This window comes from Ambystoma mexicanum, chromosome 3q (genome assembly GCF_040938575.1).
Source record: "Ambystoma mexicanum isolate Mex_15411 chromosome 3q, UKY_AmexF1_1, whole genome shotgun sequence".
Lineage (NCBI taxonomy): Eukaryota > Metazoa > Chordata > Amphibia > Caudata > Ambystomatidae > Ambystoma > Ambystoma mexicanum.
Genome location: NC_090926.1, coordinates 1,292,908,179 through 1,292,932,409, shown reverse-complemented (window position 1 = coordinate 1,292,932,409; position 24,231 = coordinate 1,292,908,179). Strand labels below are relative to the sequence as shown.

At 51.2% G+C, this 24,231-nt stretch overlaps 1 protein-coding gene across 1 annotated transcript; it reads right to left on the bottom strand.

Moving 5' to 3' along the window:
- Positions 1-1,084: 1,084 nt before the first annotated feature.
- On the bottom strand, positions 1,085-22,895 carry RLN3 (relaxin 3). The gene is made up of 2 exons (XM_069652892.1): positions 22,452-22,895; positions 1,085-1,672 (listed from the first exon to the last, which is right to left on the bottom strand). The coding sequence occupies exons 1-2, from the start codon at positions 22,624-22,626 to the stop codon at positions 1,377-1,379; spliced, it is 471 nt and encodes a 156-aa protein (XP_069508993.1). The 5' UTR covers positions 22,627-22,895; the 3' UTR covers positions 1,085-1,376.
- Positions 22,896-24,231: the final 1,336 nt, after the last annotated feature.

Genomic DNA, 24,231 nt, shown 5'->3' with positions numbered 1-24,231 from the left:
TCTACCCTATCCTTCAACAAGCAGGTCAATGCCATGGTCTCGGCCACGGCATATACTTGTAAATTGATTAGAGCAGGTAAACCCTTCCTGTCTAATAATAGTTGTATTACCCTTGCCAGGGCACTCATTCTGTCAAAGTTAGACTACTCTAACATGCTGTATATAGGGGCTAATAAACAAACTATTAAGAAAATCTAATTCCTCCACAATAATGCCCTTAGAGCAGCACTTTGAATTGCCAGTAGAGAACATATCTCCGAGATTAGAAGATCTAATAACTGGCTCTCAACACATGACAAAATTAAGCTAAAAGTCGCTTTGCCTACTTATAAATGCCTGAACAAAGCATATCTCGCTATCTGAGAGAAAGACTCACCAAGAAATCCTCAACAAGAACTACCAGAGTATCCAACACTAACTGCCTCTCAGTGCCGAGATTCAAGCTATCAAGAGTTGGGGGTAGTAGCTTCCCGGTCAAGGCTGCCCAATTGTGGAACTCCAACCGAGGGCAGATCAATCTTACTATAACTTCCGCCTGAACAAAGACTCTGTCAACTAGGCCTGCTCCTTACACTCACAACTAACCCACTCTGCTTCAATGTATCCATGTAACTAATGTTAGTTATTTTAGTTATCAGCTATATTATTGACTGTCCTGTACATGTCCTCATGTTGGACTATGCCATGCCTATGTTTCCACATTAGCTCTTTGCTTGAACTTTGTCTCTGTTCTGTATATTTCAGATGTATTGTATGACCTTGAAGTGTTACTAAGCTGTGAATTATCTTATGCTCTGCGCCCTGATACCCACGTGTCTGGTGTGCAATACAAATAATAAAACAAACAAACAAACATGGCCTGTGCCAGTAAAGATAGAGCCTTGTGACAGGTGTTGTGTGGGTAAAGCGCTTGTATCGAGCTCAATGCATGCAGACAGTCTAATGAACCCAAGCAGCACATCCAGGAGCTGCCTGTCCATACCGGCATACACTTGTGTATTTCAAAGTAACATGGGGAGTGCAGCTGGTGTTATGGCCAGACCGTGGCAGCAGCATCAACACACACACACACTTTGTTTATTGAAATATTTTTTATTTCAGCTTCTAGAATGTTCAGCAGGAGACCTTTCACATCAGGACAGTTTAGTTTCATAGACTAGAGGTAGGTCCTGGAGCCGGGGCAGGTGATTGCCACCCACGGTGGCCAGAGGTCTCCGGGATCATAGAGAGCAAGGGAGGCAATCGCCCCCCCATAGTGGATGGGATCTCCTGGATCCTTATGAGCACGGTTATTCATCATCCAATGGTGGATGAGATCTTCAGGATCTTAGGGACAGGGACAGACGGTCGCCACCGCGGGGGCGGCAAGGGTCCTCTTAGCATAGGGAGCTGATCTCGCTCTTGCTGCATCCCCACTTGCAGCACGTGTTGGAAAGACCCACAACAACATCACGGCCTCTGCGCTCTGAAGGCCGAAGGGACCCCAGCCCCTCGACCGAGACGCCGCCGGCACCTTGGCTCTGCCGGGCTTGACCCGCCAGTAGCTCTCTCCAGGCTGGCAGGCTCCCATAGTCAGCCAGGTCCTTGTTGGAGAAGGCAGCCATGTTCCAGTCGATGGACAGCCCTTCTTCTGAGTCAGCAGCACCTGGACCACCAAGACCCTCAAGGAGATCTGCTGGGAGAGAGAGAGAGAAAGAGAAAGAGAAGGGCAATTATCTGATATTGCTGATCAACATGTGCCAATGAGAGAGGGGAGGCAGACCGAGAGGGGGAAGGGAGTGCAATTATCATATATTGGGTTTCCCCAAATGTGACAAAGAGAGAGAGAGAGAGAGAGAGAGAGAGAGAGAGAGAAAATGATCAGGCATTCAGTATCAATAATCAATATTAGGACAAAGGGCGGGAGGGCGGCGGGTAAGGGGGGAGAGAAAAAGAGAAGGGGAAAGTGCAATGATCAGATATTGCGTTACAGAAATGTGCCAAAGAGAGCGAGAGAATGAAAAACAGTGAAAAAAAAGAGATTGTATGTGGTGGAGAGAAACAACCTTTGAGGGCAGAAGGAAAAGAAAGAGGGTGAAGAGATCGATGTAAGAAGAGAGTGAGGAAAAGAAAGACGAGGGGCACATTGTCAAAGAAAAAGGGATGAAGGCTAGAGAGGACAGACCAGAGAGAGGAGAAGCTACAGGAGAGAGAAAGGGGAACCAATGAGAGAGGAGCAAATACAGGTAACGCGTTTCATGGATTTATCGGGGAGTAGGAAGATTTCAGCGGTCAGTCTTTTTTTGTGGCCCACCTGCAAGTAAGGGACCATCAGCCTCAAACACTTCAGGACCTAGACTTCCAGTACAAAACATGCACTCCAGTCCTCCGAGCTGAAAGCTTTCAGAAGCCAAGGTGCAGTGTGTGTCTGAGCACTCCCACAAGGAACGTACTGCACATTGACCCACGTGCAATGGTCCGAGATGCTCTGCTAGTCCTACCATTTTAGCTTATGTCCACCTGTATTCTTGTGCAGTACTTGTGATTGTATTCTCCCACTATCAATAGAGGACTACAGATACCAGAATGCAAAGGGAGCTACAGGATTTTGAAAAAAGGCCTGTTTCCAGCGACCTCGCCTTTCTCTCCATAATGGTGGTGCTGGTCCACAGGCATCTCTTGCTTGAAGGGATGCTTCGCAGGTGCGGGCTGCCAGGGGAGATTAGTGAGCCTCGGCAGGTCCCACCTCAGAACGAGATTTCTGAGCCTGCCGGGACCCTAGCCCCAGCCCACTTAAAGTCCTGGAAATGGTTCTGTATGCTGTTCTTTGCGTTATACCAGGTTGTCATTCGTATTTTGATACAGGTGCACAACCAGTTATTCAGGTTGTGAACGGAATTTGTATACTAAAAAACACTGCGTACTGCACGGAAAATTATGCTTGAAATAATTCAGCCTATTTTGTTTTGTTTACTTGGACGAGCATGGGGCTCTGTAGGATTTGGCTTTAGGAAGCTTATTTGTCAATCCCACGGCTAATTAATAAGGCAATACACACGGACTCGAGAGGCGCGGCCTGCTGGTAATGGCCTCCATGTCGAGTTAAAAGGCCTAAATGTAGTCAGACGGGCCTTTATTGAGAGCAATGGCACTGATCCGACAGCGCGTCCAGAGCGCTAAAAATTGGCAAAATGGCCGCCGGGAAAATATGAGAGCTCTTTTGAAAGAGGAAAAAGCCCTCTTTTTATTTCCAATGCACCTCGAGTATCGGCATGGAAGCGAAGGAGCTCTGAAAAGTGACCGAAAGTTCGTTTATATTTCAATCTAAACAGGAACAGGTGTGGGAGGAAGAAGCTGTGAGACCGCCAGAACATGGGCATGTACCAGTAGATGATGCCCCCGCTCTGAGCTTTCTCATTGGCTGAAACAACAGGCTTAGGAGCCAATGGCGCACTCAGTGCGGTTTGTCTTAAAAAAGAAAGGTTCAAAACAAGGCATAAACCCCAGTTCTACTTTTTGGGGGATAAACAATTTTTATATTACTCTAAAAATAAACAGCATGAAGAAAGACTCCTTGAATCCACATCAGGGAGTAAAATAAGTGCTTCCCATCCCAGCTCAATTCTATGCAACATTTATATGACTGACTTGGCAGTCGTTTTAGAAGAGCCACTGGCACCCAAACTGGCCCTAGGGGCCACAAAGATTAGCTGGTCACTGTGTGCTGAGGACCTCCAGTCTTCTGCTGCTGGCGGAAGGCGGCCTGTAGCAAAGCCTGAGCACGTCCGAAGAATACTGAAAATGATGGGGAGCTGGGCATTCACAACACCAAGACCAAAGAGATTAAGGCCCAGAGCCAACAATACCATTCAAGTTAGCCGGGGAAATCATTGAACGAATGTACAAAGAGCCCAGGCAAGGACCAACATTCAAGGCTACAGGAAGGTCACCGAAGCCATGAAACTCCTGTAAGAAAAGGCCAGGCGTGCTCTCTTTGCCATAAAATCCAAGCTTCTTGGCTTGAACCCTCCACCACGTGCCCCTGGAAAGCTTGGATGAATGTATGTGTCTATAATCCTATATGGTGGTCAAACCCACCACCTAGTCCACCAGAAGACATGATGTACCTGATGTCCTGCAAACAGAGACTCGGGGGGCCACAGGACTACTCCCAGCAAAGCTTGCTGAGCAGAACTAGGGCAGCACCCGGTACTGGCTGAGATGGAGGCCACAGATAAATCCTAAAAAACAGCAATAACTCTTTCCAGACCAAAATCTCTCCAAACCACCCGACAAAAGCCACTAACTCTGGAGACACAGACACAGCTCTGTGAAGCATTGTGCAACTGTTATTCTAGATCCCACTATCACCACTGTCGTGCTCTCCTGGAGCCACAGACACAGCTATGTGCAGCATTGTGTGAGCAGGTATTCTAGATCCCGCTATCACCACTTTCCTGCTCTCCTGGAGACCCAGACACAGCTCTGTGCAGCATTGTGCGAGCTGGTATTCTAGATCCCGCTATCACCACTGTCGTGCTCTTACAGCTCTGTGCAGCATTGTGCGAGCTGTTATTCTAGATCTCGCTATCACCACTGTCCTGCTCTCCTGGAGACACAAACACAGCTCTGTGCAGCATTGTGCGAGCTGGTATTCTAGATCCCGCTATCACCACTGTCGTGCTCTCCTGGAGACACAGACACAGCGCTGTGAAGCATTGTGCGAGCTGTTATTCTAGATCCCGCTATCACCACTGTCGTGCTCTCCTGCAGACACAGCTCTGTGCAGCATTGTGCGAGCTGTTATTCTAGATCCCGCTATCACCACGGTCGTGCTCTCCTGGACACCCAGACACAGCTCTGTACAGCATTGTGCGAGCTGTTATTTTAGATCCCGCTATCACCACTGTCGTGCTCTCCTGGAGACCCACACACAGCTCTGTGCAGCATTGTGCGAGCTGTTATTCTAGATCCCGCTATCACCACTGTCCTGCTCTCCTAGAGACACAGACACAGCTCTGTGCAGCATTGTGCGAGCTGGTATTCTAGATCCCGCTATCACCACTGTCCTGCTCTCCTGGAGACCCAGACACAGCTCTGTGCAGCATTGTGCGAGCTGGTATTCTAGATCCCGCTATCACCACTGTCCTGCTCTCCTGGAGACCCAGACACAGCTCTGTGCAGCATTGTGCGAGCTGGTATTCTAGATCCCGCTATCACCACTGTCCTGCTCTCCTGGAGACACAGACACAGCTCTGTGCAGCATTGTGCGAGTTGGTATTCTAGATCTCGCTATCACCACTGTCGTGCTCTTCTGGTGACACAGACACAGCTATGTGCAGCATTGTGCGAGCTGGTATTCTAGATCCCGCTATCACCACTGTCGTGCTCTCCTGGAGACACAGACACAGCTCTGTGCAGCATTGTGCGAGTTGGTATTCTAGATCTCGCTATCACCACTGTCGTGCTCTTCTGGTGACACAGACACAGCTATGTGCAGCATTGTGCGAGCTGGCATTCTAGATCCCGCTATCACCACTGTCGTGCTCTCCTGGAGACACAGACACAGCTATGTGCAGCATTGTGCGAGCTGGTATTCTAGATCCTGCTATCACCACTGTCGTGCCCTCCTGGAGACACAGCTCTGTGCAGCATTGTGCAAGCTGGTATTCTAGATCCCACTATGACCATGGTCGTGCTCTCCTGGTGCTAGAGCAGGAACCATTAGTTCTTTTTATTATAATAGATGTCGAGAGAGAAAGTCGGAGAGAGAGAGACGAGGAGACAGAGGGAGACAGAGGGAGATCGAGAGAGGCGGGCCAAGATAGAGATTGAGAGAGAGTGAGAAACAGGCAGAAAGAGAGGGGCAGAGAGAGAGGAGGGAGGGGCAGGGTGACAGAGAGACGCAGATCGACAACTCTGGAGTTAAAGAGATAGGGAGCGGGGTGCAAAGAGAGAAGCAGAGAGTGAGAGGCAGAAATTAGGAGCGTGTGGCAAAGAGAGAGAGCGTGGCAGAGGATGAGACAGAGAGAGAGAGGCAAGGAGAATGAGATATATATATATTTACACACATACATATATACATACATATATATATAGAGAGAGAGAGAGAGATACAGGGAGAGAGTGAAAGAGAGGGAGATGAGAGAGAGGTAGAGAGGAAGGGAGGGGCACAGAGAGCGAGGGAGAAAAAGAGAGCTAGAATGAGAGTGTGGCAGAGAAAGATATGGAGAGAGAGGTGGTGAGACAGACATACAGAGAGAGGGCAGAGGGAAGAGAGGTATTAGGCAAAGTTTGAATGCAGTACCCTCTAGGAACACTACAAGCAACTCTGACTACAGGTGTAGGCAACCCAACCTTTGGTATAAGCTTGTACTACACAGTTTTTATAGCGTGTTGAGTAACCAGGCTTATCTCAAGAGGGGAAATGTGAACTGTAGTGGAGTTACACAAATATTCACAGTTACAGGTATTCAAATAAAATCTTACACTCAAAGTTTCTTGCATAAACAATTTATTTATCAGTCTGTTATAAAGCCTTCTTCAGAAGGGAGCAATAGAATAGTAACACAAATATACTTCAATACTGTACACTCTGAGTTTCTGAATCAGACAAGGCCCTTTTGGGATGCCCACAGACACAACCTACACCCACAGGTGACTTCAGTAACAACAGTGCTGGGGACATTAATACCTTACGTTGGCATACAGAATACTCTCAATTGTTTGTAAAAGGCAAAGGTTATTAGAACACAAGAAATTACAAATCTTCATAAGCAAGGCAAATACTTTCAGATAGCAAGAGAAGAGTCATTCAATTCAATAGGCTAAGCCAAAGTCATGGGCAAAAGTCTTTGTATAGGATGCAGCACTTCAGGTAAGTAAATGGAAAAGTCTTTGCACAGGTTCTTAGGAGTCTTTGACAAAAAGAAGAATCACATGTACGGCCACAAGCTGATTAGACGTGCGAGTGGTAGAAGTTACAAGCACTTCCACAGTAAGAGGTAAGTTCTCTTAGACTTGTTTTACAGTACCTTGGTAAAGGAGAAACGATGCAGCTGAAGACTTCTGTTCCTGTGCAGCTCTCACTGTTCCTGGGCCTCAGTCATGGGGCCAAGAGGGAGGACGTCGGGGGACTCCTGCACTGCACTGGCACCGTCAAAGCTGGCAACCGGTAAACTTTACTTTCAGTGGCTGTTTCGCATTTCTGGTCCTTGCGGTGCAGTAAATAGCAATAAGCGCGGCTCCTGGCCGTCAAGGTGGACTTTCCTCACATCAGACATCCTGCATTCGACTGAGGGGAGTCAGGCTTGGTCAGTCCTGCTTCCTGGGAGTTCGGAGGATCTTCCAAAAGCTTGAGGCCAGCTTACAAGCAACGCACACAATCTGGTGTCCCTCTCCCTGGCTCTACGGTTTCCAGCAGCAACTCTGAGGAAATTCAACCAGCTCCCAGATGGGTGCCCAGGTGGCTTACTTGGGAGTTGTTTGGTCCCACCAACTCAAAGGGAGAAGTCGTCCTTGCAGGGCTTCTCTGTCGATGCGAACTTGGCGATTCAGACCTGCAGCAGGGCTTCACCGGGCAAACCAACAGTCCAGGAGTTGCAGCAGCCGATCTCTTGAAGCGCTTTTTCAGTTCCTTCGTCCAGTGGTCGACTCTGCCTTCCAAGCCAAAACACTTGCCTTTTATTCAGTTCTCTCCCATTCATTCCAGCATAGCTGTCACTCACCCAGCAGGGTCGCTTTCCTTGCCGGACAGTCAGCCAGCCAATCACCACAGAGTGCATTTGGGTCTCCTAGAGACTAAGAACAGGGAGTTTCTGGCACCTCCATCGCTTCCTACCTACCCCAGACACTTGGAGCCAGAGGTGGGTTTCACTCCTGAAGCCCGCCAAAGGCAAATGAACAAAGAGACCAAACCGGGTTTGACGCGCAGAGAAAAACTTGAGAAGGACCTTTCCACAAAGAAATGGCGAAAAAAGAAGACCGGGGACCATTTTAACAAAGGAGGCTCAGCGCCATTTTGAAAAACATGGCTCCCGCGATTTAATGTTACCAGAGCTGCGAACAGTTTGCGGTCGGCGTAAATCATGGTAGTTCATTACAAAACCACTGCCACCAGCCATTCTGAGAGGAAAGGGTAACATAAATGCTACATGAGTAACTAGACACAGGGGATATTAAGTAACCCCTCCAGCACTCTATTGTAAGATAGGGCGTGCTGGGTCTAGAAATGTACAGGACTAAGTGAATTCAATTTCACTCCACTGCTCTGGGAAACAGTAGTTGATTCCAGAAAAGGTATTTAAACCTTGGGAAGTCTGAACGACTTCCCTGTGCCACTGCACTAAAGGTGCTTTGGACCCAATTTAGAAAAGATGATGCCTATGGAGTTGGCTAGACTCCATAACCAAAAGAAACACAGTGTATAAAATCACATTAAAATACACGAGAGAGTGGAAAAAAGGGTCACACTCTCCCCAGGTTAAAAAAAATCAAGTCCTCAAAATCCAGCAAAGTTGCTGGGGGTCTCTAAGGTGGAGGGAATTAACACATTTTTAAGAAATCTCCCTAACACTCATCGACCCCCTCCACCCCGATTAAGGAACAGGAGGATTTAATCCACCCCTGGATGAATCTCCTTTTTCCAGTCGGTCATACTTCCTGGAGAGACCATCAGCATTTTTGTGATTTCACCCTGACCTGTGTTCAATGGTAAAATCAAACCCCTGTAGGCTGATTGACCATCTTAACAATTTAGGATTTTCCCCCTTTATCTGCAGTAACCATCTCAAGGGTTGATGGTCTGTTTGAATCACAAAAGTAGATCCATACAAGTATGGTCTAGACTTTTTCAAAGACCACACAATGGCAAAACACTCACGTTCTATGGTTGCCCACCTTGTTTCAGGTTCCTTCGGCTTCCTGCTGATGAAGCAGATGGGGTTTTCCCTGCCTTTCTCATCCAGCTGACTCAGAACTGCACCTATGCCTGTATTAGAAGCATCTGTCTGTACAATAAAGGATTGGCTGTAGTCAGGAGCTCTTAAGACTGGAGTTTGACAAAGGGCTTGTTTAAGTCCGTCAAATGCCTTAGTGTACTCCTCATTCCACCTGACCTTCTTTGGGAATCTGGGTGAGGAGATCACATTTAGGAATCTGGGTGAGGAGATCACATTTAAGGGAGAAGCTATGGTCCCATAGTGCTCAATGAAGTTCCTAGTGTAACCAGTGAGGCCTAGGAAGGTTCTCACTTGGGTTTGAGTAGTAGGGGTGGCCCAGTCTTGTACAGCCTGTACTTTGCTAGGTAATGGCCTTATTTCACCTCCTCCTACCTCATGTCCAAGGTACTTTACTCTGACCAATATGACATTTACTTGCCTTTATGGTCAGATTGGCCTGCTCAAGAGCCTGCAATACATATCCTAGGTGTTCTTTCTAAGTAGGGCTGAACACTGCAATGTCATCCAAGTATGCCATGCAGAGGTCCTCCATCCCATTCAGAACCGGATTCACCATCCTTTGGAAAGTAGCAGGTGCATTCTTTAATCCAAGAGGCATAACCTTAAACTGGTAGAGGCCTGCTGGGGTTGAAAAGGTGCCAATAGCCTGCGTTTAGGTCAAATGTACTGAACCAAGTTTGTCCACCAGCTCATCTATCCTAGGTAAAGGATAGGCATCAGTCTTGGTGACTGCATTAAGGGCTCTATAGTCCACACAGAATCTCAATTCTTTGGATCCTGCCTTTGGTACTAGCACAACTGGACTAGACCAAGGACTTGTAGACAGATCTATTACCCAGATATCAAGCATCTTGTTGACCTCTTCCTTTATGTGGGTCCTTGCAGGGTCCGACATCCTGTAACCTCTGCTTTTAACAGGTAAACAGTCACCAGTGAGAATCTCATGCTGGCCCCAAGGGGTCAAGCCTGGTGATAGTGAAAACAGAGGGGCAAACTGATTTAACAGAGTTTTGCACTCCTCCTGTTGTTCCAGTGTCAGATCGGAAGAGAGATTAACTCCTACCTTCGCATCTAAAGGTTGTCCCCTGAGAAGGTCAGGTAGAGGCTCACTCTCCTCCTCCTGATCAAATGCTAGAAGCAAAGCTCCCAGGTCTGGTTTAGAGACATAGGCCTTTAGTCGGTTGGTGTGAAAGACCCTGGGGTCTCCTTAGGATTGCCCAAGTCCACCAAATAATTGACCTCTCCAAGTTTTCCCACAACCTTGAAGGGTCCAATCAATTTGTCCTGCAAGGCCCTCTGCCTTGTAGGTACCATAACTAGAACTAGCTGGTCTTGCGTAAACTCAACCATGTTGCCGTTCTGGTCATGCCAATGCTTCACCAGAGCCTGACCTGCTTTCAGGTTTTCTGAAGCTTTTGTCATCATTTGTGTCATTCTCCTTCGGAGACCTAACACAGTCAGTGACTCTCACTGGCTTGTAGGAAGGAGCACTCTCCAACCCCTCGTTGATTAGGACCAATGGATCTCTAACTGGATGATCATAGAGAAGCACAAAGGGACTGAATCCAACCCCTTCCTGAGGGACTTCTCTATAAGCAAAGAGAAGGCATGGCAGTAGAAGGTCCCACTTTCTTCTAAGAGGTTCTTCTAAAGCACCTATCATGCAGCTCTTCATAGTTCTATTAAAGCTCTCTACCAACCCATTCGTCTGGGGATGGTAGGCAGTTGAGAACTTGTAGGTCACTCCACAGTTTTTCCACATGGCCTGCATGTAGTGGGACATAAAATGTGATCGCCTGTCAGAGATAACCTACTTAGGAAAACCTACTCTGGTAAAAAAAAAAAATCAAGTAGGGCCTTAGCAACTGCCTGAGCAGTAACAGTCCTCATAGGTATAGCTTCATGATACCTGGTAGCATGGTCTACCACAACCAATACAAATTGGTTGCCTGAAGATGTGGGAGGGTCTAAGGCACCAACAATATCGATTCTTACCCTCTCAAAAGGAACTCTCACCACTGGAAGGGGCACCAAATGGGCAAGAGAGGCAGGAGAGGAGAAAGGGAGCAAGAGAGACAGGAGAGGAGAAAGCGAGTAAGAGAGGCAGAAGAATAGAAAGTGAGCAAGAGAGGCAGGAGAGGAGAAAGTGAGCAAGAGAGACAGGAGAGGAGCAAGACCGACAGGAGAGGAGAAAGTGCAAGAGAGACAGGAGAGGAGAAAGTGCAAGAGAGACATGAGAGGAGAAAGTGAGCATGAGGGCAGGAGAGGAGAACGTGAGCAATGGAGGCAGGAGAGGAGAAAGTGAGCAAGAGAGACAGGAGAGGAGAAAGTGAGCAAGGGAGGCAGGAGAGGAGAAAGTGCAAGAGAGACAGGAGAGGAGAAAGTGCAAGAGAGATAGGAGAGGAGAAAGTGAGCATGAGGGGCAGGAGAGGAGAACGTGAGCAATGGAGGCAGGAGAGGAGAAAGTAAACAAGAGAGACAGGAGAGGAGAAAGTGAGCAAGCGAGGCAGGAGAGGAGAAAGTGCAAGAGAGACAGGAGAGGAGAAAGTGAGCATGAGGGGCAGGAGAGGAGAACGTGAGCAATGGAAGCAGGAGAGGAGAAAGTGAACAAGAGAGGCAAGAGAGGAGAAAGAGCAAGAGAGGCAAGAGAGGAGACACTGGGCAAGAGAGACAGGAGAGGAGAAACTGGGCAAGAGAGACAGGAGAGGAGAAACTGGGCAAGAGAGACAGGAGAGGAGAAACTGGGCAAGAGATAGGAGAGGCGAAATAGCAAGGGAGGCAGGAGAGGAGAAAAAGCAAGGGAGGCAGGAGAGGAGAAATAGCAAGGGAGGCAGGAGAGGAGAAATAGCAAGGGAGGCAGGAGAGGAGAAATAGCAAGGGAGGCAGGAGAGGAGAAATAGCAAGGGAGGTAGTAGAGGAGAAATAGCAAGGGAGACAGGAGAGGAGAAAGCGAGCAAGACAGGCGTGAGAGGAGAAAGCGAGCAAGAGAGGCAGGAGAGGAGAAAGTGAACAAGAGAGACAGGAGAGGGGAAGGTAAGAGAGGCAGGAGAGGAGAGAAAGCAAGAGAGACAGGAGAGGAGAAAGAGAGCATGACAGGCAGAAGAGGAGAAAGTGAGCAAGAGAGGCAGGAGAGGAGAACGTGAGCAAGGGAGGCAGAAGAGGAGCAAGAGATGCAGGAGAGGACAAAGAGAGCAAGAGCGGCAGAAGAATAGAAAGTGAGCAAGAGAGGCAGGAGAGGAGAAAGAGAGCAAGAGGCAGAAGAAGAGACTGAGCAAGAGAGGCGGGAGAGGAGAAAGAGCAGGAGCGGAAAAAGGCAGGAGAGGAGAAAGAGCAAGAGAGGCAGGAGAGGAGAAAGTGAACAAGAGAGGCAGGAGAGGAGAAGATGAGTAAGAGGCAGCAGAGGAGAAAGAGCAGGAGAGGAGAAAGTGAGCAAGAGAGGCAGGAGAGGAGAAAGTGAACAAGAGAGGCAGGAGAGGAGAAAGTGAGCAAGAGACAGGAGAGGAGAAAGCAAACAAGAGACAGGAGAGGAGAAAGCGAACAAGAGGCAGGAGAGGAGAAAGCAAACAAGAGACAGGAGAGGAGAAAGCGAACAAGAGGCAGGAGAGGAGAAAGCGAACAAGAGGCAGGAGAGGAGAAAGTGAGCAAGGGAAGCAGAAGAGGAGAAAGTGAGCAAGAGAGGCAGGAGAGGAGAAAGAGCAAGAGAGACAGAAGAGGAGCAATACCGACAGGAGAGGAGAAAGAGAGCAAGAGAGACAGGAGAGGAGAAAGAGAGTTAGAGAGGCAGGAGGGTAGGAAGTGAGCAAGAGAGGTAGGAGAGATGGAAGAGCAAGAGAGACAGGAGAGGAGAAAGAGCAAGAGGCAGAAGAAGAGAAAGTGAGCAAGAGAGGCAGGAGAGGAGAAAGAGCAAGAGAGACATGAGAGGAGAAAGAGCAAGAGAGACAGGAGAGGAGAAAGAGCAAGAGAGACAGGAGAGGAGGAAGAGCAAGAGAGACAGGAGAGGAGGAAGAGCAAGAGAGACAGGGGAGGAGGAAGAGCAAGAGAGACAGGAGAGGAGAAAGCGAGCAGGAGAGGAGAAAGTGAGCAAGAGAGGCAGGAGAGGAGAATGTGAGCAAGAGAGGCAGGAGAGGAGAACGTGAGCAAGAGAGGCAGGAGAGGAGAATGTGAGCAAGAGAGGCAGGAGAGGAGAAAGTGAGCAAGGGAAGCAGAAGAGGAGAAAATGAGCGGAACAGGCAGGAGAGGGGAAGGTGAGGAAGAGAGACAGGAGAGGAGCAAGACAGACCGGAGAGGAGAAAGAGAGCAAGAGAGACAGGAGAGGAGAAAGAGAGCTAGAGAGGCAGGAGGGTAGAAAGTGAGAAAGAGAGGCAGGAGAGGAGAACGTGAGTAAAAGGCAGGCAGAAGAGGAGAAAGAGCAAGAGAGGCAGGAGAGGAGAAGGTGAACAAGAGAGGCAGGAGAGGAGAAGGTGAACAAGAGAGGCAGGAGAGGAGAAGGTGAACAAGAGAGGCAGGAGAGGAGAAGGTGAACAAGAGAGGCAGGAGAGGAGCAAGACCGACAGGAGAGGAGAAAGTGCAAGAGAGACAGGAGAGGAGAAAGTGCAAGAGAGACAGGAGAGGAGAAAGTGAGCATGAGGGGCAGGAGAGGAGAACGTGAGCAATGGAGGCAGGAGAGGAGAAAGTGAGCAAGCGAGGCAGGAGAGGAGAAAGTGAGCAAGCGAGGCAGGAGAGGAGAAAGTGAGCATGAGGGGCAGGAGAGGAGAACGTGAGCAATGGAGGCAGGAGAGGAGAAAGTGAACAAGAGAGGCAAGAGAGGAGAAAGAGCAAGAGAGGCAAGAGAGGAGACACTGGGCAAGAGAGACAGGAGAGGAGAAACTGGGCAAGAGAGACAGGAGAGGAGAAACTGGGCAAGAGAGACAGGAGAGGTGAAACTGGGCAAGAGAGACAGGAGAGGCGAAATAGCAAGGGAGGCAGGAGAGGAGAAAAAGCAAGGGAGGTAGGAGAGGAGAAATAGCAAGGGAGGCAGGAGAGGAGAAATAGCAAGGGAGGCAGGAGAGGAGAAATAGCAAGGGAGGTAGTAGAGGAGAAATAGCAAGGGAGGCAGGAGAGTAGAAAGCGAGCAAGACAGGCGTGAGAGGAGAAAGCGAGCAAGAGAGGCAGGAGAGGAGAAAGTGAACAAGAGAGGCAGGAGAGGGGAAGATAAGAGAGGCAGGAGAGGAGAGAAAGCAAGAGAGACAGGAGAGGAGAAAGAGAGCATGACAGGCAGAAGAGGAGAAAGTGAGCAAGAGAGGCAGGAGAGGAGAACGTGAGCAAGGGAGGCAGAAGAGGAGCAAGAGATGCAGGAGAGGACAAAGAGAGCAAGGGCGGCAGAAGAATAGAAAGTGAGCAAGAGAGGCAGGAGAGGAGAAAGAGAGCTAGAGAGGCAGGAGGGTAGAAAGTGAGCAAGAGAGGTAGGAGAGATGAAAGAGCAAGAGAGACAGGAGAGGAGAAAGAGAGCAAGAGGCAGAAGAAGAGAGTGAGCAAGAGAGGCAGGAGAGGAGAAAGAGCAAGAGAGGCAGGAGAGGAGAAAGTGAACAAGAGAGGCAGGAGAGGAGAAGATGAGTAAGAGGCAGCAGAGGAGAAAGAGCAGGAGAGGAGAAAGTGAGCAAGAGAGGCAGGAGAGGAGAAGATGAGTAAGAGGCAGCAGAGGAGAAAGAGCAGGAGAGGAGAAAGTGAGCAAGAGAGGCAGGAGAGGAGAAAGTGAGCAAGAGACAGGAGAGGAGAAAGCGAACAAGAGACAGGAGAGGAGCAATACCGACAGGAGAGGAGAAATAGAGCAAGAGAGACAGGAGAGGAGAAAGAGAGATAGAGAGGCAGGAGGGTAGGAAGTGAGCAAGAGAGGTAGGAGAGATGAAAGAGCAATACCGACAGGAGAGGAGAAAGAGAGCAAGAGAGACAGGAGAGGAGAAAGAGAGCTAGAGAGGCAGGAGGGTAGGAAGTGAGCAAGAGAGGTAGGAGAGATGAAAGAGCAAGAGAGGCAGGAGAGGAGAAAGAGCAAGAAAGACAGGAGAGGAGGAAGAGCAAGAGAGACAGGAGAGGAGGAAGAGCAAGAGAGACAGGAGAGGAGGAAGAGCAAGAGAGACAGGAGAGGAGAAAGAGCAAGAGAGACAGGAGAGGAGAACGTGAGCAAGAGAGGCAGGAGAGGAGAAAGTGAGCAAGAGAGGCAGAAGGAGAAAATGAGCGAGACAGGCAGGAGAGGGGAAGGTGAGGAAGAGATACAAGAGAGGAGCAAGGCAGACCGGAGAGGAGAAAGAGAGCTAGAGAGGCAGGAGGGTAGAAAGTGAGAAAGAGAGGCAGGAGAGGAGAACGTGAGCAAGGGAGGCAGAAGAGGAGAAGGTGAGTAAAAGGCAGCAGAGGAGAAAGAGCAAGAGAGGCAGACGAGTAGAAAGTGGGCAAGAGAGGCAGGAGAGGAGAAAGTGGGCAAGAGAGGCAGGAGAGGAGAAAGTGGGCAAGAGAGGCAGGAGAGGAGAAAGTGAGCAAGAGAGGCAGGAGAGGGGAAGGTAAGAGAGGCAGGAGAGGAGAGAAAGCAAGAGAGACAGGAGAGGAGAAAGAGAGCATGACAGGCAGAAGAGGAGAAAGTGAGCAAGAGAGGCAGGAGAGGAGAACGTGAGCAAGGGAGGCAGAAGAGGAGCAAGAGATGCAGGAGAGGACAAAGAGAGCAAGGGCGGCAGAAGAATAGAAAGTGAGCAAGAGAGGCAGGAGAGGAGAAAGAGAGCTAGAGAGGCAGGAGGGTAGAAAGTGAGCAAGAGAGGTAGGAGAGATGGAAGAGCAAGAGAGGCAGGAGAGGAGAAAGAGCAAGAAAGACAGGAGAGGAGGAAGAGCAAGAGAGGCAGGAGAGGAGAAGATGAGTAAGAGGCAGCAGAGGAGAAAGAGCAGGAGAGGAGAAAGTGAGCAAGAGAGGCAGGAGAGGAGAAGATGAGTAAGAGGCAGCAGAGGAGAAAGAGCAGGAGAGGAGAAAGTGAGCAAGAGAGGCAGGAGAGGAGAAAGTGAGCAAGAGACAGGAGAGGAGAAAGCAAACAAGAGACAGGAGAGGAGAAAGCGAACAAGAGACAGGAGAGGAGAAAGCGAACAAGAGGCAGGAGAGGAGAAAGTGAGCAAGGGAAGCAGAAGAGGAGAAAGTGAGCAAGAGAGGCAGGAGAGGAGAAAGAGCAAGAGAGACAGGAGAGGAGCAATACCGACAGGAGAGGAGAAATAGAGCAAGAGAGACAGGAGAGGAGAAAGAGAGATAGAGAGGCAGGAGGGTAGGAAGTGAGCAAGAGAGGTAGGAGAGATGAAAGAGCAATACCGACAGGATAGGAGAAAGAGAGCAAGAGAGACAGGAGAGGAGAAAGAGAGCTAGAGAGGCAGGAGGGTAGGAAGTGAGCAAGAGAGGTAGGAGAGATGAAAGAGCAAGAGAGGCAGGAGAGGAGAAAGAGCAAGAAAGACAGGAGAGGAGGAAGAGCAAGAGAGACAGGAGAGGAGGAAGAGCAAGAGAGACAGGAGAGGAGGAAGAGCAAGAGAGACAGGAGAGGAGAAAGAGCAAGAGAGACAGGAGAGGAGAAAGAGCAAGAGAGACAGGAGAGGAGGAAGAGCAAGAGAGACAGGAGAGGAGGAAGAGCAAGAGAGACAGGAGAGGAGAAAGCGAGCAGGAGAGGAGAAAGTGAGCAAGAGAGGCAGGAGAGGAGAACGTGAGCAAGAGAGGCAGGAGAGGAGAACGTGAGCAAGAGAGGCAGGAGAGGAGAAAGTGAGCAAGAGAGGCAGAAGGAGAAAATGAGCGAGACAGGCAGGAGAGGGGAAGGTGAGGAAGAGAGACAAGAGAGGAGCAAGGCAGACCGGAGAGGAGAAAGAGAGCTAGAGAGGCAGGAGGGTAGAAAGTGAGAAAGAGAGGCAGGAGAGGAGAACGTGAGCAAGGGAGGCAGAAGAGGAGAAAGAGCAAGAGAGGCAGGAGAGGAGAAGGTGAGTAAAAGGCAGCAGAGGAGAAAGAGCAAGAGAGGCAGACGAGTAGAAAGTGGGCAAGAGAGGCAGGAGAGGAGAAAGTGGGCAAGAGAGGCAGGAGAGGAGAAAGTGGGCAAGAGAGGCAGGAGAGGAGAAAGTGAGCAAGAGAGGCAGGAGAGGAGAAAGTGAACAAGAGAGGCAGGAGAGGAGATGGTGAACAAGAGACGGGAGAGGAGAAAGCAAACAAGAGACGGGAGAGGAGACAGCAAACAAGAGACAGGAGAGGAGAAAGCGAGCAAGAGAGGCAGGAGAGGAGAACGTGAGCAAGGGAGGCAGAAGAGGAGAAAGAGAGCAAGAGAGGCAGGAGAGGAGAAACTGGGCAAGAGAGACAGGAGAGGAGAAAGAGCAAGAGAGACAGGAGAGGAGAAAGAGCAAGAGAGACAGGAGAGGAGAAAGAGCAAGAGAGACAGGAGAGGAGGAAGAGCAAGAGAGACAGGAGAGGAGAAAGAGCAAGAGAGACAGGAGAGGAGGAAGAGCAAGAGAGACAGGAGAGGAGAAAGAGCAAGAGAGACAGGAGAGGAGAAAGTGAGCAAGAGAGGCAGGAGAGGAGAACGTGAGCAAGAGAGGCAGGAGAGGAGAAAGTGAGCAAGAGAGGCAGAAGGAGAAAATGAGCGAGACAGGCAGGAGAGGGGAAGGTGACGAAGAGAGACAAGAGAGGAGCAAGGCAGACCGGAGAGGAGAAAGAGAGCTAGAGAGGCAGGAGGGTAGAAAGTGAGAAAGAGAGGCAGGAGAGGAGAACGTGAGCAAGAGAGGCAGGAGAGGAGAAAGTGGGCAAGAGAGGCAGGAGAGGAGAAAGTGAGCAAGAGAGGCAGGAGAGGAGAAAGTGAACAAGAGAGGCAGGAGAGGAGATGGTGAACAAGAGAGACAGAAGAGGAGAAAGCGAACAAGAGAGACAGGAGAGGAGAAAGCGAACAAGAGACGGGAGAGGAGAAAGCAAACAAGAGACGGGAGAGGAGACAGCAAACAAGAGACAGGAGAGGAGAAAGCGAGCAAGAGAGGCAGGAGAGGAGAACGTGAGCAAGGGAGGCAGAAGAGGAGAAAGAGAGCAAGAGAGGCAGGAGAGGAGAAACTGGGCAAGAGAGACAGGAGAGGAGAAAGTGGGCAAGAGAGGCAGGAGAGGAGGAAAGTGAACAAGAGAGGCAGAAGGAGAAAATGAACAAGGGACACAGAAGAGGAGAAAGTGAACAAGAGACACAGTAGAGGAGAAAGCAAGCAAGAGAGGCAGGAGAGGAGAAAGTGAGCAAGAGAGGCAGGAGAGGAGAAAGCGAGCAAGAGAGGCAGGAGAGGAGAAAGCCAGCAAGAGAGGCAGGAGAGGAGAAAGTGAGCAAGAGAGGCAGGAGAGGGGAAGGTGAGGAAGAGAGACAGGAGAGGAGCAAGGCAGACCGGAGAGGAGAAAGAGAGCTAGAGAGGCAGGAGGGTAGAAAGTGAGAAAGAGAGGCAGGAGAGGAGAACGTGAGCAAGGGAGGCAGAAGAGGAGAACGAGCAAGAGAGGCAGGAGAGGAGAAGGTGAGTAAAAGGCAGCAGAGGAGAAAGAGCAAGAGAGGCAGACGAGTAGAAAGTGGGCAAGAGAGGCAGGAGAGGAGAAAGTGAGCAAGAGAGGCAGGAGAGGAGAAAGCGAACAAGAGACGGGAGAGGAGAAAGCGAACAAGAGACGGGAGAGGAGACAGCAAACAAGAGACAGGAGAGGAGAAAGCGAGCAAGAGAGGCAGGAGAGGAGAACGTGAGCAAGGGAGGCAGAAGAGGAGAAAGAGAGCAAGAGAGGCAGGAGAGGAGAAAGTGAGCAAGGGAAGCAGAAGAGGAGAAAGTGAGCAAGAGAGGCAGGAGAGGAGAAAGTGAGCAAGGGAGGAAGAAGAGGGGCAAGAGAGGCAGGAGAGGACAAAGAGCAAGAGAGGCAGAACAGTAGAAAGCGAGCAAGACAGGCAGGAGAGGAGAAAGTGAACAAGAGAGGCAGAAGAGGAGAAAGTGAACAAGAGAGGCAGAAGAGGAGAAAGCGAGCAAGACAGGCAGGAGAGGAGAAAGTGAACAAGAGAGGCAGGAGAGCAGAAAGAGCAAGAGAGACAGGAGAGGAGAAACTGGGCAAGAGAGACAGGAGAGGAGAAAGTGGGCAAGAGAGGCAGGAGAGGAGAAGGTGAACAAGAGAGGCAGGAGAGGAGGAAAGTGAACAAGAGTGGCAGAAGGAGAAATGAACAAGGGACACAGAAGAGGAGAAAGTGAACAAGAGACACAGTAGAGGAGAAAGCGAGCAAGAGAGGCAGGAGAGGAGAAAGCGAGCAAGAGAGGCAGGAGAGGAGAAAGCGAGCGAGAGAGGCAGGAGAGGAGAAAGTGAGCAAGAGAGGCAGGAGAGGGGAAGGTGAGGAAGAGAGACAGGAGAGGAGAAAGTGAGCAAGAGAGGCAGGAGAGGAGAAAGTGAACAAGAGAGGCAGGAGAGGAAAAAGGCACGATAGGAGAACGTGAGCAATGGAGGCAGGAGAGGAGAAAGTGGAACCTCTGTTGGTGCAGTCTCTTTTCCCTCTCTAGCTGAGTCACCTGGAGTGTGTGGCCGTGTGAAAACTCTGTTGGTGAAGTCTTATTTCCCTCTCTATTGCTGTGGAGGAGGGCTAATCTCATCATATAGAATTGGTAAACAACAGACCACATCAAGGCCTCCCAGCGCACGTGTTCTGATTTCGAAACTCCAAGTACCACTTGGCCTATCTGAGGTTTAGATGGAACCTGCTAGGCAGTGCCCGGTGAGACGGGCAGAAAGGAAGAAAGGCGCATGAAAACTGCTTAGAGACACTCGAGCAATGGGGCTCTGGAGGTCCAGCCACACCAGACATGAGCTTAAGAGATTTGTAACAAAAGCTGAAGACTCGGATAGTGATTGGTTGGGGAACCGGCTGGTGGGTGACTTGGATAGTGATTGGTTGGGGAAGAGGCGGGTGGGGAACTTGGCTAGTGATTGGTTGGGGGAACAGGCTGGTGGGTAGTGATTGGTTGGGGAACAGGCTGGTGGGTGACTCGGATAGTGATTGGTTGGGGAAGAGGCGGGTGGGGGACTTGGCTAGTGATTGGATGGGGGAACAGGCTGGTGGGTAGTGATTGGTTGGGGAACAGGCTGGTGGGTGACTCGGATAGTGATTGGTTGGGGAAGAGGCGGGTGGGGGACTTGGATAGTGATTGTTTGGGGAACAGGCTGGTGGGTGACTTGGATAGTGATTGGTTGGGGAAGAGGCGGGTGGGGGACTTGGCTAGTGATTGGTTGGGGGAACAGGCTGGTGGGTAGTGATTGGTTGGGGAACAGGCTGGTGGGTGACGGTAGTGGTTGGTTGGGGAAAAGGCTGGTGGGTGACTCGGATAGTGATTGGTTGGGGAAGAGGCGGGTGGGGAACTTGGCTAGTGATTGGTTGGGGGAACAGGCTGGTGGGTGACTTGGATAGTGATTGGTTGGGGAACAGGCTGGTGGGTGACCCAGATAGTGATTGGTTGGGGAACAGGCTGGTGGGTGACTTGGATAGTGATTGGTTGGGGAACAGGCTGGTGGGTGACTCGGATAGTGATTGGTTGGGGAACAGGCTGGTGGGTAGTGATTGGTTGGGGAACAGGCTGGTGGATAGTGATTGGTTGGGGAACAGGCTGGTGGGTGACTCGGATAGTGATTGGTTGGGGAAGAGGCGGGTGGGAGACTTGGCTAGTGATTGGTTGGGGGAACAGGCTGGTGGGTGACTTGGATAGTGATTGGTTGGGGAACAGGCTGGTGGGTGACTCGGATAGTGATTGGTTGGGGAACAGGCTGGTGGGTAGTGGTTGGTTGGGGAAAAGGCTGGTGGGTGACTCGGATAGTGATTGGTTGGGGAAGAGGCGGGTGGGGGACTTGGCTAGTGATTGGTTGGGGGAACAGGCTGGTGGGTGACTTGGATATGATTAGTTGGGGAACAGGCTGGTGGGTGACTCGGATAGTGATTGGTTGGGGAACAGGCTGGTGGGTAGTGGTTGGTTGGGGAAAAGGCTGGTGGGTGACTCGGATAGTGATTGGTTGGGGAAGAGGCGGGTGGGGGACTTGGCTAGTGATTGGTTGGGGGAACAGGCTGGTGGGTGACTTGGATAGTGATTGGTTGGGGAACAGGCTGGTGGGTGACCCAGATAGTGATTGGTTGGGGAACAGGCTGGTGGGTGACTTGGATAGTGATTGGTTGGGGAACAGGCTGGTGGGTGACTTGGATAGTGATTGGTTGGGGAACAGGCTGGTGGGTAGTGATTTGTTGGGGAACAGGCTGGTGGATAGTGATTGGTTGGGGAACAGGCTGGTGGGTGACTAGGATAGTGATTGGTTGGGGAACAGGCTGGTGGGTGACTCGGATAGTGATTGGTTGGGGAACAGGCTGGTGGGTGACTCGGATAGTGATTGGTTGGGGAACAGGCTGGTGGATAGTGATTGGCTGGGAACAGGCTGGTGGCTAGTGATTGGTTGGGGAACGTATAGCTGTGATAAAGGTGTTCGTTATCATCCACAATGAATTGGATGAAGTGCTTTATATGAATTGCTGAGGAGGACAATATACCTTAAGACATTTTAAACTCTATTTGATCACAGTAGGACCTTATAGGAGTGAATTGATCTTTTATGCAGGATATTAGAGTGTTAATGCCCTGTAAATAAGCAGGAATTAATGTGCACGTTTTGAGGACTGCGTACGTGTTAAGGTTTTAAAAACTAGAAACACAATACAAACATTTTTTGTTTTAAATAATTGTGAAATGGACCGTGGATTAGGCTTCCAGCTTTCCATAAGGAATGAATACTGGGACAGTGTCTGGGGTGTGGCTGGGCCGCAAAGCAAGGGTGCATATAGGTGCATGGCCCCATTGTAGGGGCAGGGTCTGCGTGGAAGGGCAGTTAGTGACACTGGTACCCCCGGGATTAGGGTATTGCACGTGTCTACTGTGTAGCTCCGTCGTGGGAACACCCTGGGAGGACTGAAGTCCAGAGTGTTGGAGGTCATGGTGCGATTGGTGGAGGTGAGTGGCACTGCTTCCCTGGGGCGGGTGCTATTAAGGGACATCAGTATAAGAAGGTGGGTAGATTCCCCCCAGTGACTCCAGTCCACAGGACCCTCGGGCATGAGGACCCTCAGGCATGAGGCCTAGTAAGGGTGAAACCAGGTGCATAGGTGTCAGCAGCCTGGAGAAATGCCGGCCCTGGGGACAGAAGGCTGCATCTGAGCTCATTTGCATACCCACAATGCCTTGCTGACGCGGCGCTGAACTAGAGGGGAACTTCCGGTGATGGTTATGAGGCGGTGTGGTGGCATGCGTGACTTGACTCAAATGGAATATTGCGCACACACACACTATCATCACACAAACACACACTAAGCAAACCACAGTGGGGTCACACAAGGGTACACAAAGATTCAAACACAATGAAACACCGCATGCACAACCCACCCACACAGACGAAAAGACACACGCTGCATGCCACCCCAGACGCATTCCAGACACACACACACACCGTCCAGCCGGGTGTACCTGTCAGCGTGCTGCCAGACCTCCTCCACCTGGACCCGCCACACGTGAAGATGACGGCTCGGATGAACTCCCGCCCGCAGAGCTTGACGCCGTAGGGGGCGCTGCGCACCTCGGCGTGCACCCCCGTGTCTGCGGCCAGCACCCAGAGGGCTGCCACCAGCAGGAGCTTGAGCATGGCGCTGGTCGGGTACCGTCTGCACCAGGGAGCGCTGTGCTGCAGTCGCTTGAGTGGAGTGTGGGCCTCTCTGCTCACCCGTGCACTGTGCTGCAGTCGGCGAGTGTGGGCCTCTCTGCTCACCCGTGCACTGTGCTGCAGTCGCTTGAGTGGAGTGTGGGCCTCTCTGCTCACCCGTGCACTGTGCTGCAGTCGCTTGAGTGGAGTGTGGGCCTCTCTGCTCACCCGTGCACTGTGCTGCAGTCGGCGAGTGTGGGCCTCTCTGCTCACCCGTGCACTGTGCTGCAGGTAGCGAGTGTGGGCCTCTCTGCTCACCCGTGCACTGTGCTGCAGGTAGCGAGTGTGGGCCTCTCTGCTCACCTGCGCCCGCTCTTTTATACTGTGCACCCCCTTCTCTCCGTGGCCTCGCAGTAGATAACAGCTGCGGGTGACCTTTCTGGCTTAGGAATCTTAATGACCGTACCCGAGTACTTCTGCAATGCCGGCGCCCCTTTCTCCCTTCCTAGCCCCCCCCTTACAGGGGCCTCACCTACCTCCCCCACCCCGCAAACAGCTGCGCGTGGGACTCGCGGAAGATAAGAGGCGCCCGTGCCCTTTCAGGCCCAGAGCTGCCAATGGCCAGGCCCGGGTCGCCCGCGCCCCTGACGCGCAGCCCGGGCCAGATAAGGTGGCCTTTCTGAGGCTGGGGGCTAATCTATTCCTGCGGATAGCAAGACGCGCCCCACGTGCCCGCCCTGACGCCGTGGGCATCTGGCAGAAGTGCCCTCCCCACCCCCACGTGCTGGCAGGCACCTACAAGGCGCGCAGATACGGTGCCCTTTCTATTCCCGCCGATAACACCGCCAGGCGCGCTGAATGCGTGATCTTTCGGATGCGAAGCGTGCGTGAGTGGGTCACGCACATGGCGGGCGTGAGATTAAAGGGACTCGCCGGCCAGATAACCTTTCTGCGCAGCGTAGCCACTGCCCTTTGCCTGCCCGCCAGTGCCGAGACTCGTGGAAACTCGAAGGGACGGCGCAGGAGAGCGGCATCGTGCCCACAGGTGGGTGGAGGGGAAGGTGGCCAGCAGAGAGCAGTACCTTCAGCTGGGGGAATGGGAGAGGGGTGGGGAGGGCTGTGCACATCTCGTGCTAACAGATGGGACTGTGCCAAGAGCTGGCGAAGGGGCCAACAGGGGGACACGTCTGATACCAAGGATGGGACTGGGCCAAGAGCTGGGCAGAGGTGCCAGAGGGCACACGTCTGATACTAAGGATGGGACTGGGCCAACCAAGGAAGGAACTGTGCCAAGAGATGGGCAGAGGTTCCAGAGGGAACACGTCTGACACTAAGGATGGGACTGGGCCAAGAGCTGGGCAGAGGTGCCGGAGGGCACACATCTGATAAGGATGGGACAGTGCCAAGAGCTGGGCACAGGTGCCAGAGGGAACACGTCTGATACTAAGGATGGGACTGTGCCAAGAGCTGGGCAGAGGTGCCAGAGGGCACACGTCTGATACCAAGGATGGGACTGTGCCAAGAGCTGGGCAGAGGTGCCAGAGGGCACACGTCTGATACCAAGGATGGGACTGTGCCAAGAGCGGGGCAGAGGTGCAAGAGAGCACA

Excerpts from the sequence above, each read along its gene's own strand:
- RLN3 (XM_069652892.1), bottom strand. The coding sequence starts at position 22,626 with ATGCTCAAGCTCCTGCTGGTGGCAGCCCTCTGGGTGCTGGCCGCAGAC. Across the intron at positions 1,673-22,451 it reads GTCTGGCAGCACGCTGACAG|ATCTCCTTGAGGGTCTTGGT; the intron begins GTACACCCGGCT and ends CTCTCCCAGCAG.